The sequence below is a fragment of the Panicum hallii genome, chromosome 1 (genome assembly GCF_002211085.1).
Source record: "Panicum hallii strain FIL2 chromosome 1, PHallii_v3.1, whole genome shotgun sequence".
NCBI classification, from domain to species: Eukaryota; Viridiplantae; Streptophyta; class Magnoliopsida; order Poales; family Poaceae; genus Panicum; species Panicum hallii.
In genome coordinates, this window is record NC_038042.1 from 49,965,798 (window position 1) to 49,977,022 (window position 11,225).

General features: G+C 42.3%; 1 protein-coding gene across 1 annotated transcript; it reads left to right on the top strand.

The window, feature by feature from the left end:
* Positions 1-4,701: 4,701 nt before the first annotated feature.
* Positions 4,702-10,004, top strand: LOC112877575 (succinate--CoA ligase [ADP-forming] subunit beta, mitochondrial). Its single transcript, XM_025941918.1, has 12 exons — positions 4,702-4,935; positions 5,064-5,174; positions 5,663-5,774; positions 6,459-6,523; positions 7,339-7,416; positions 7,636-7,710; positions 7,841-7,993; positions 8,077-8,211; positions 8,344-8,508; positions 8,700-8,822; positions 9,496-9,567; positions 9,682-10,004. Exons 1-12 carry the CDS (start codon positions 4,834-4,836, stop codon positions 9,757-9,759), a joined length of 1,269 nt encoding a protein of 422 aa, XP_025797703.1. The 5' UTR covers positions 4,702-4,833; the 3' UTR covers positions 9,760-10,004.
* The last annotated feature ends 1,221 nt before the right edge of the window (positions 10,005-11,225 follow it).

Consider the following 11,225-nt stretch of genomic DNA (forward strand, 5'->3'; position numbering starts at 1 on the left):
TAAGGGGAATTTAGTCATAAAATAATTGAAGAAATAAAAGTTAAGCGGCATCATACAGTGTCTCTACTACAGAAAATGCTGTTGTAGGCACGTAAAGTAGAGCAGGAAAAATTTGAACTGACGCTTTCGGACATCGGTCTAAGCAAAAGGCTGCCGTTGTGATAAGGACGAGCAGAGCGCAAGAACTTGTGAACAAAGCACCGAGAAGCATCACAAGCTAGTTCAGGTTTCGCGTCGACCCGATGCTCTGCATAAAGCCTCGGCCGCCACCTTCTTGAGCCATTCAGATGACCGTGGAAAGCGCCTGCATCATTGTCAATGCCAAAGAAACCATCTCTCAGGGCTCGTGCATCCCCTCATCATCAACTCCTTTGTCCTCCCACTTTCGTCCGATGAACTAAAAGTCGGCGCGCCTTTGGCGCACCAGTAGGACCACTAAAATGAAATGATACGTTTGTTTCAGTTGAGAAATATAGCATAGTAAGATTAGAAGTTAGATAAGTAATACAAATATTTTAATTTTATTGTATACCGCTTAGATTTATCGATGCTTAAATGGATTTATTTATCAAATACAATAAAACAATGAACCATACAATAAAGGAGTCGATGGGAACTCTGTTGTAGGTTGTTTAGAAACCGTTGATCCATGGAAGAAGCTACTTTTGTTTTGGTTCAAGAGTACATGGCAATATTAATATTTTGGGAAATAACTTTTACTTGGGATGCAGGGGTGCATACAATATTTTTCTAAAACCCACATAACTTTACTCACTTATTCATGTTCCACAATATAATACAAATTAAATATTTTAATTTACCAACTGTTGTAACGTAAAATTAGATTTCTTATAAATTCAAGATTAAATAGAGTCTCTGATTGCCATGGGTTGGTTCTATAAAATATGGAGGTTCCTTTTCGAAGAATAACGTGCCATGAGGTGAGGCATTGGTTGATTTTATGCAAAAAAAATGAGATTACTTTTGTGAAGCAGTGAAGCAAAACGGATTGTGGACTCATTTCATAAGTAAATACGGTCTATTTTATCAATTAACGAAGGAATTGGTGGTTTACGGGTTCATTTCGTAGAAATTTAAGGTTCCTTTTATAAAATAACCAAAGACGGATTGCGGATTGATTTTAGAAAAATCTGAGGGGGTTTTTGCAAAAGATACTGAGGGTCTCGGATTAAGGGTTAATTTAAGTGAAGCTCGAGGGAATTTGTGAAAAAAGATATAAACTACCCTGCACCGCAGGTTGATTTTTCAGTAAATAAAATGACTTTTAAAAAACCAGAAAAACCAAAATTTGCACTATCTGAGTCGTACATCTGGCCGATCCGGCGGCCTAGAAAAGTAGGTGACGCAGCCTACTTCAGTTGCCATCTTTTGGTGTAAGAATCGTAGTAAGAGATTTCCGGTATATCTGTATACAGAATGTTAGTTCACCAACCAAAGGATGACACTGGCAACTAAATCAAGGCCACGGAAGTGAAAATTTGAGAGGCCATTCCAAGCTTTGGGCGGCCATTCAAGTGAAGTTTGAAAACCCACCTCGCTGTGGCCTGCTTAGGGACCAAATTCACAACTCAAGAATAACAAGTACTAGAAGTCAGAAAACAAGGCAAAATCAGAAAACGATAGTAAGGTTAGGCACGTGGAACGTGAATTACATAAGCGGTATGGACAGTTCAGTGCATACCTCACTAGCATGATAGCCTCAGGCAACTCCTTAAATCCATTTGGCGAGACGACGCCGCGGTGGAGCAGCGGAGCTGCCAGGTGGAGACGAAGGGGTGGTTTCCCCTGTGATTTTTGGTCGGGGGATACTGAGCCAGGACTTGATCACTCGACAGAGTTGACTCCAAGTCTGATTATTTCGTCGCAACTCGCAAGTTCTTAATCTGATCCGTCATGAGACAATTCATTTCCATGGAGATGATCTGATGTATCGGAAGCTTGTTCGTCACGGCGAACGCCGACGGGGTTGGGATCGGTGGTGAGCTTGTCTCCGAGAACGAGAAACAGCAGCCCCCAGGCCTCGTTGCATAGCTTGTGTTATTATACGGGCCTGTCATACCATAGTATATTATGGTGTCACATCCGATTTTGGAAAAGAAACCGAATGCATATTATATGTGCGTCAGGATTAAATTCACACACATATGATAGACGATGCAAATGTATATTCTAAGCAATATCATAACGAGAGAGTATTATCATACTTTATTACATGACCGAAGGTCTTAATCTTAAGCACATAAATAAACGTTTGTAGCTAGCAGCGAAACTTCAACTTCACAGGTAGTTGACTGGAAGAGATACGCATAGATTATCAAAATCTTCAAGAAACACCGAACAATTATGTTATTTTGAGCAGCATTGGTTTTAATAAAGCAAGCGTGAGTACACTTATGGTTCGTACTCAGCAAGTGGAGTAAATTATATGATATGCAAGGTCAAAATTAAGAAAAAGCTGATATGGTTTGACTGCGATAAGCATTTTTAGTGGGCCAAGTTTTATTAGAGAAGCATTAACTAAGTGTAAATATATACCAACCCTTAAATAAATAAAAGAGATAAATAATAATAATATAAATAAATAACATCAATTTAGATCATCTCCAAGATCAATTATCATGTGAGGGTCCAAACCGCTCTTAATCGTGAGCACGTCTGATATATCAGTTTTCACCCTACAGAGGTTGTACACTTTACCCACAACTCGTGTTTCCCTTGATGCCCGGGTTTGCAAGGGTCTTAAACATTTCCGAGGTGAGTGACAGAGATTCACTACGAGACCTTTACAAAGACTCTCCAACTTGCAACGATCTACTAAGGTTTCAGAATACAGTGATCATAACCCTCCCTAATAAAGCGGTACCTTAGCCAGGGACCATAAACAAAGCCTCTAAGAGGACCGAACTATACCTCATCAACGCACACCCCTCTTGCCCTTTCAGTAAGATCTTTACATGTTAAAGTTACTATACGCGTCGCAAGGATCGCGTAAGCACGAGAATCGATGAAAACAGATTTAAAACGGAGAAATTATGGCTAAAATATGGTTCCGAGGGCTTATTTGTAAAAGTTTTGAAACTAGAAGGGCTCTGAACAAAGAAATCGAGGGCTAAAATATAAATAAACCTTAAATCTAGGGTTTAGATTAAAAAATAGAGAGGTTAGGGACGGTGGGTACTAATTTAGAAAAAGATAGAGGCTAAAACAGAAGAAAAAGGATCTGCTTGTAAATACTTTTGAACTGCGGTGGAGTGCGGGTTGATTCTAATAAAATTGAGGCTCTCTTTTACAAAATGACCTAGGGTTTGATCGGTATGGGCTCTGTTGACTCGGGGTAGATCGGACTTGGGCCGTCTGATGTAGATCGAACGACCGGGAGCGGTTGGCGGCTCGGGGTGGCGGCGCTGAGCGCCGGCGGTGGAGCTCGCCGGAGTTATGTAATAATGCGTTTCTGGCTCGGTTTCGCTCGGGAAAAAGACCGATTTCCGGCTCGGTTTCGCTCGAGAAAAAGTCCGGGGAGAGGGAGCGTGAGATGGCGAACGCAGTGGGGAGGTCGAGAGACTGGTGCGGCGGCTGGAGGCGCGCGCATGACAGTGGCGCACGGTGCCCTTGCTTCGGCAAGTAATTGTGGTGGGGAGAAGACACGGGGAAGAGGGGGAAAGACCGGTGGCGATCCTCACCTCCACGTGAAGCTTCGGCAGCGGGCGGGGGTGATGGAGCGGCGGTGGAGCGGCAAGATGACAACGCTTCCAAACTCGCGGGTGAAGGTGCCGTTGCGAGCTAGGGTTAGGGCTTGAGGGGTAAGGGGCGGCGGCTGCGGGTTGACGAGGGGTCAAGAGCGCGGGGCGGCGCCTATTTATGAGGGGGGCCTCGACGTGCGGTTCTAGGGGTGGCACGGGGGCGACGTGCTGCGGGCGGATTTGGGCTCGAGTTTGAGCAAGGCGCGAGATCGGGGACGGGTTCGACAGGCGGGTCCCACCTGACGGCGAGAGAGGAAGGGGGAAGGAGAGGGGGAGCGAGTTGGGCCGCTGGGCCAGGAAGGAGAGGTGGAGCGGCCGGCTGGGTTGGGCCGCGCTGGAGGAAGGGAAGGCTGGAGAGGCGGAGCGGCTGGTTGGGCTGGGCCATGCGGGAGGAAGGGAAGGGGAAGGTGCGTGGGCTGGCCGCACGGAAAAAGAAAAGAAAGGGAGAAGGAGAGGGAAGTGGGCCGGGCTAAAAGAGAAAAAGCGAGAGGGAGAGAAAGAAATGCATTCAAATGCATTTGAATTTAAATCTGAAATTTAAATTCAAATGAAAGATAAGTAATAAAATAATACAATGCGGCATGAAATGCATAAGATATATATTTTTTATGACTAAATAAATTATCTCTAATTTACAGTAAATATTCTAAAATTAAAAAAATTAATAAAATTTTATGTATTTTGCAAGAATCTAGCAAAATTTTATTTAGAGTTCCTAAAGTTAGGGTGTTACGTATGGGCCTCTCGGCCCAATAGCAAATCCAGTCAAACCTCTGAACCGTTTATTCTCACCTTCCCCCTGGCCTCTATCTATGACATCTGTACCCCACGCTGTCGGAGCCCACATGTCAGACATGGAAAGCCATTCTCCCTTCTACGCGTACTGGTCTACGGCCCCCGGCCCACAGGCCACAGCCCGCCGCCGCACCCCTTGCGCAAGAAAGAAAACGAAAGAGAAAATTCGTGTGAAAAGGAAGTGGAAGACGAGGAAACCACAGAGGAAGCGTCTCCCTTCCACGCTTGTAGGGTTTCCGGATCGGAGGAGCCCAGCCTCGCTCAGGTCGCCGCAGCCATGGTTCGCGGATCGCTCGGGAAGCTTGCGTCCCGCGCCCTCTCCGTCGCCGGGAGATGGCAGCACCAGCAGCTCCGCCGCCTCAACATCCACGAGTACCAGGTGCCCTCGCGACCCCCAGATCCCGCAGTTTGCCCTCCCATTTTTCATCCGGCTTCGTGGGATTTATTGGTGCTTTCGTGGAGGTTGTGTCTGACGGATTAGGGATTGTTGATTGTGTGGGTCTGCAGGGCGCGGAGTTGATGGGGAAGTACGGGATCAACGTGCCCAGGGGCGCGGCGGCTGGGTCCGCGCAGGAGGTCAAGGACGCCTTGAAGAACGTATTCCCCAGCGAGAAAGAGGTGACGATGCCACAGCTTCCTTATCTTATGTTATTTCATCTTATTCACTCCGTGGATGCAAAATGCCAGCCGCCCATACGTAGGGTCTGTCGATCTGACAGCATTGGGGTGCTAGACCAGAATGTAGTTTACTTCGAATTTATACTGAGCAGGTGGTGCATCCATAGCAATCTATGATAATTGGTGTTTTTTTTTTGCATAAATCAGTTACAGTTATGTCAGTATATTCATGCAAATGAAGTCATGACACAGCCTAGGTGCCTTGAGTAATCTTAGATGCTGCTTGTGCTCACAGCTACGTGCTATCTTTCTGACCTCTGAAGCATGCATGCTTCTTATGAAATAGTTGGGAAATATTCTTAATTTGGAGTAGCAGTACAAATTTATATAGATCACGTCTACTATCTTGTTATAATCTAAGAGAAGATTAGGCATTTCATAGTTTGCAGTTTAGCTGCGTTTTCATACTCGGGATATTTTCATTGCAGATAGTTGTTAAGAGTCAAATCCTTGCTGGCGGCCGTGGGCTGGGCACTTTCAAAAGTGGGCTGAAAGGTGGTGTTCATATTGTTAAGGCTGAGGAAGCTGAAGGAATTGCAAGTAAGTGTGTTCATAGCGATTACTTGGATTCATTATGTATTGCTGGCTTGCTGTGCAAAAATATGTATATACGTATAACAGTTATTCCTAGAATTCCTGAGATTTCTTATGCATATTTTTGTTGGTATGTATGATAGTGGGTTCTGTGTTCTTGCTGTGCAAAAATATGTATATATGTATAACAGTTATTCCTAGAATTCCTGAGATTTCTTACGCATTTTTTTGTTGGTATGTATGATAGTGGGTTCTGTGTTCTGTCATTACAATTTGAGTTCTTTTGTTTATGATCACCTTTTTTGGCACTCCTACGCACATGAAAAACAAGCAGTTTCTTAATTTCTGATCTCATACACTTTAGTGTTTACTTTTTATTCTTTGGTGCTGAAATTTTCTATCATGAAAATTCTGCTTGTATGAAGTGAGCAGGATTACTTTGATACCTTCACATTTAACTTAGACACATCTGCATTAGGAATATTGCTACCTCTATAGGTAACTGTATTCTTACCTGTATTGCGAATTTTAAGGGTTTCTTTGCGTATTCCTTTGACTGTATTGGTTTTATGTATTGGTTGATTGGTTTTGTGTGTTGTATTCCTCTGACTTTGTTGTCTGCTATTAGTTTGTGCAAGTCAATTCATATATGTCCACTGCTGAGTGAGTTGTACTGGTACTCTTCTACAGGTAAAATGCTAGGCCAGATTCTGGTCACGAAGCAAACTGGCCCAGAGGGGAAGATTGTGAGCAAGGTTTGAACTTGGGAACTTAAGCTGTTTTTTGCTTGTATGTTCTGTTTAAACTGTGTTTCACTCTGCCTTCTTACCATTTTCAGTATCACTATGTAGAACTGCTAAGAACTAATTCTAGGTCTGTAGGCATGTTTACCTATTATTTTATGATCTTAACCTTGCCAGATTCTTTGTAAACCATCTTCACTTAGCATTTAACAAGTTTGACCCTTCCACACTTCAGTTGTATTGATAATAAGAGGTTCAGACTTTGTCTTATTCAGCTTACTGTAAAAACGTTTTCAATTCCTGTGAAACCACAGAGGAACATATATCCAATTGCTCTTAATCCTCCAATCTTCTTACATTCATGTGGAATATTAACAAAACTGTGGCACATTATAAAGTACTCCCTCCAATTGTAAATATAAGTCATTTTAGGATTCTGCTCAAACTTTTTCAGTATTAATAAATACATAAAGAACTAAGTAGATTAAGAAATTAGATTGATATAAATATCATATTTTCATATATTTTTGTAGTCAAAGTTCTACCTTGTAATTTGTGGCGATTTCCGGAGTCACTTATATTTATTATAGGAAGACAATTACCTTTTGAGGCCATTCCCTGTAAACATATCTGATTCTTAGCCCCCCCCCCCCCCCACACACACACACACACAAGTCCTTAACGGTTTCATGCATTTTATAATTAATATCTTTGAAATACAATACAAGATATTGCATTTCAACTTGAAAGAGCTTAAATGTTTTGGTAGCAGTACTTTTTGCGAATCAAAACTGTGGCTCCTGATACTTTTCCATTCTCTTGGACAGGTCTATTTGTGTGAGAAACTGTCACTTACTAACGAGATGTACTTTGCCATCACCCTTGACAGGAAATGTGCTGGTCCGGTATGCTGTTTTTCAGAGAGAACACTTTATGATGCACTTCATTTTATAATTTCCATTAGCTAGCCTTTTCTACGATTAAATATCTTGGTGCATTTTGATGACTGAATCAACTAAATCAAAAGTAACCTAATGCAAATTGTCAGTCTCTTTTATGAAATGAGACGATATGTTTTGTCAAGTTCTTTTTTCCTATTGCTCATTGCTGATCTTCCATTTCAGCTCATTATTGCTTGCAGCAAGGGAGGAACCAGTATTGAAGATCTTGCAGAGAAGTATCCTGACATGATTATTAAGGTTAAGTTCCCTAATTTGATTGTGGGCTCAATATGCCTCTTTGTGTCATATTTACATGTTGCTTCTCAAAATTATGTTCCTAACATGCTGATATTTTTGTTTGTTGAAATTCAATCAATTGGAATTTCAGGTTCCTATTGATGTATTCAAAGGAATAACAGATGAGGATGCAGCTAAAGTTGTTGATGGTCTAGCGCTGAAGGCAGCAGACAGGCAGTCTTCTATAGAACAGATTAAGAAGCTCTATGAACTTTTCTGCAAGTCTGATTGCACACTGCTGGAGGTATGCTGTGAGAAAAGGTTCTCATTTTGATTGCTTATCTTATGATATGCATTTCTTCTAATTTTGATGCTTAATGTGGGTAGATAAATCCTCTTGCGGAGACAGCTGACAACAAGCTTGTTGCTGCTGATGCAAAGTTGAACTTTGATGATAATGCTGCATTTAGACAGAAAGAAATATTTGCACTGCGTGATACAACACAGGAAGACCCCAGGGAGGTATAGAATTGCTTGTCACTTCCATCCTTCATTGTTTTTCTCCTCTTCTGTTGAGTTCTCTTTGAAGGCTTCAGTTTACTTCTTTCATCCTTTAAACCCTTTTTCTGAGGACTGGCACTGCTACCTGTACAGGTTGCTGCTGCCAAAGCAGATTTGAACTACATTGGTCTTGATGGAGAGATTGGTTGCATGGTGAATGGAGCAGGATTGGCCATGGCTACCATGGACATTATCAAGTTGCATGGTGGTACACCTGCCAATTTCCTTGATGTTGGTGGAAGTGCCTCAGAGGGTCAGGTATAAAAGGATACCATGTTATGTTTGATCCTTCTTTTTTATTATCAGTAGATTGAAAAGCTATATTATCACCTGATAGAGATTGGGAACTCATCGAGATCCATCTTAAGACATGGTGTTTTTTTTGCATTGTTGTTTGCTTTGCTGCATCAATTTTCAACACTGCATGTCTTGATAAATTTTCTATCCAGGTTGTGGAAGCATTTAAGATCCTGACTTCAGATGATAGAGTGAAGGCAATTCTAGTGAACATTTTTGGGGGCATCATGAAATGTGATGTGATAGCAGGTGGAATCGTAAATGCTGCTAAACAGGTACATTTTGTCTGTCCTTAGTCCTGACAATTTTGGCATATTCTTTTCCAAGAATGGTATTCGTGCAACAGCGGTTCTTTCGAGGAACTTCTTTAATTTCCTGGAATTTAATTCATCTGCATGTCTCAGTTTTGAGAAATTACTGTCCATAATCACAACTGTACAAGTGAATATGTATTTCAATCTTGTTTCTCTGTCTCTTGATATTTCATGATAAAATTAACATTAATTTATTGATGTGGTCCTCTTGCAAAGATAATTAAGTCATTACATACAAATATAGGGACAACCCCCCCCCCCCCAAAAAAAAAAAACAAAAAAAAGTGCTTGTTTTGGAGGTGTAAGTTTCCTCTCCAAGTATTTGTGATATCTCATCAAGTGTTTTCCTTAATTTAGTTTGGTTTTATATTTTTAACAGTCTTGTTTGTAGTGAGTTATGGTTGCTGGAGATGATTTCCTTGTGGTTCCTGTTAAATGAAAGTGTGACGATAAATATTGTAATCCTTTTCTTGTCTGGTGTATAATCGTTTGGAGGCATTTTTCATCAACATGGTCTTTGAGTTAAATTCATTTTCTTCACATTTCCAGCATGTTCCTTGGGTTGAACTGTCCTTGTTAATTAATGCTCTCCGGCTACCTCTTGTACCTTATTCAATTTCCCATTCCTTGTCAGGTTGACCTGAAGGTGCCTGTTGTTGTTCGGCTAGAAGGCACCAATGTGGACCAAGGAAAGAGGATTCTTAAGGTGAGAACTGGTGATAATAGTGGTGTAGTCTGCACGTGCAGAAGCTGTGAATTGTTATCTGAAAAACATTCGTGGTTCATTGGTGATCTACTGATCTTAATGTTTGTATTGCAGGAAAGTGGAATGACACTGATCACTGCAGAAGATCTTGATGATGCGGCAGAGAAGGCTGTAAAAGCATCCGTCAAGTAACTCTCTAGTGTATCAGTCTGAAGTTTCTTTTTTACAAGATGAGCGGTGCTCTTTTACGGATTTCGGATCAGGGCCGAAGCCGTGAACTGCAACTATTTTGAGGAGGGATTATTTTGGCTTTATTTTTCCTGTTAAACGTTGCCATTGCCGAAACGGAATGTAACGTTGTGATATCATGTTAATAAACATTTATCGGCGCAATTAGGCAGCTACTTGTCAAGTGCATTTTACCCCACTACCTTTTACCCTGACGAGTACATTCTCACTCATAAAAATTGATATGTTGAATTTTAACGTGTTCTGCTGCAATTTGGCTTAGTTGATTGTCTGGGGATATGGTTAACCTGACGCAGTGGCGAATTCAGCCAGTGAGTGAGGAAAGGCGGGGCTCATCTCCTTTCTTTTCTTCTTTCTCCCCTTCTCTTCTTCCTCTTCCTTCTTTATTCTTTCTTTTAAAAAATAGAAGGGTTTAGAAGGTATCCATTGATCTTGGCAAGGTAGGGGAGCTTGAGCCCCCTAGCCCTCTGTGTAGATCCGCCCCTGACCTCATGGTCTGACCGACCATAACTGGAGGAGAGTTTGATTAAGACATGACCCCTAAAATCGACCTGGTTAAAATCAACCTGGTATGTTACCATTCCAATGCCGATTAATCATTACTAGCATGGTATCCGTGCTTTGTGACGGGTAATATAAATTTTACTCGAACGTACGTGAGACTACCAATTTTATGCTTTTTTACTTTTTGCACGTGTTGTGGTAGTACGAGGTATTGCCTGTCTCAATTCCAATTAGTATTCTGGTTGATTTGTCGGGGTTTCAATTAGGATCCCGAGATTAGGATTCTAATAATTAGTATGCTTTAGTAACAGTAGAGATACAGATTTAAGGACATCAATTGCTTCCCAAAGTTTGGCTTGTGCCAATGAGGTGTAACCGTGTATCTTCTGCACGTGTGATACTAGCGAATCTTGCCGCCAGCGCATGTGGGGATGGGATCGTCTGTCGCGGTGGGCCGCGGATTCGTTGACGAATTTCAGCATCATGTTTCAAATCTTGCACTGAATAGTTGCCATCATCTGGGTGGGAGGCCGCCCCCACCCCCCCCCCCCCCCCCCCTCCCCTCTGATTACTTCACATGCTCGATATTTCAATCATTCCCATTGGAGCGGGGTCGTTTGAACCTGGCACTGTTCTGGTTTAAGATGCTGTATTGCGAGCGGTCCGTACTTCAATCTGTAGAGAGCTGATTGCATTGGATCCCACCGGCGGCTCCAAACCTTTCTCTTAGCGCAATCAAGAAATTCATGGGCTTAAGCAGAAGCAGCTTGTCCCTTCGTGCGTAAATGTGATCCGGCCCTGACATGAGCGTACAACGGCGACGTACGCAGGCGAGCGCGCCATCACGTGGACACGCTAGTTGGCTATGGTCATTGTTCCCGCCCCGCCCATGGAGGGTCGACCTT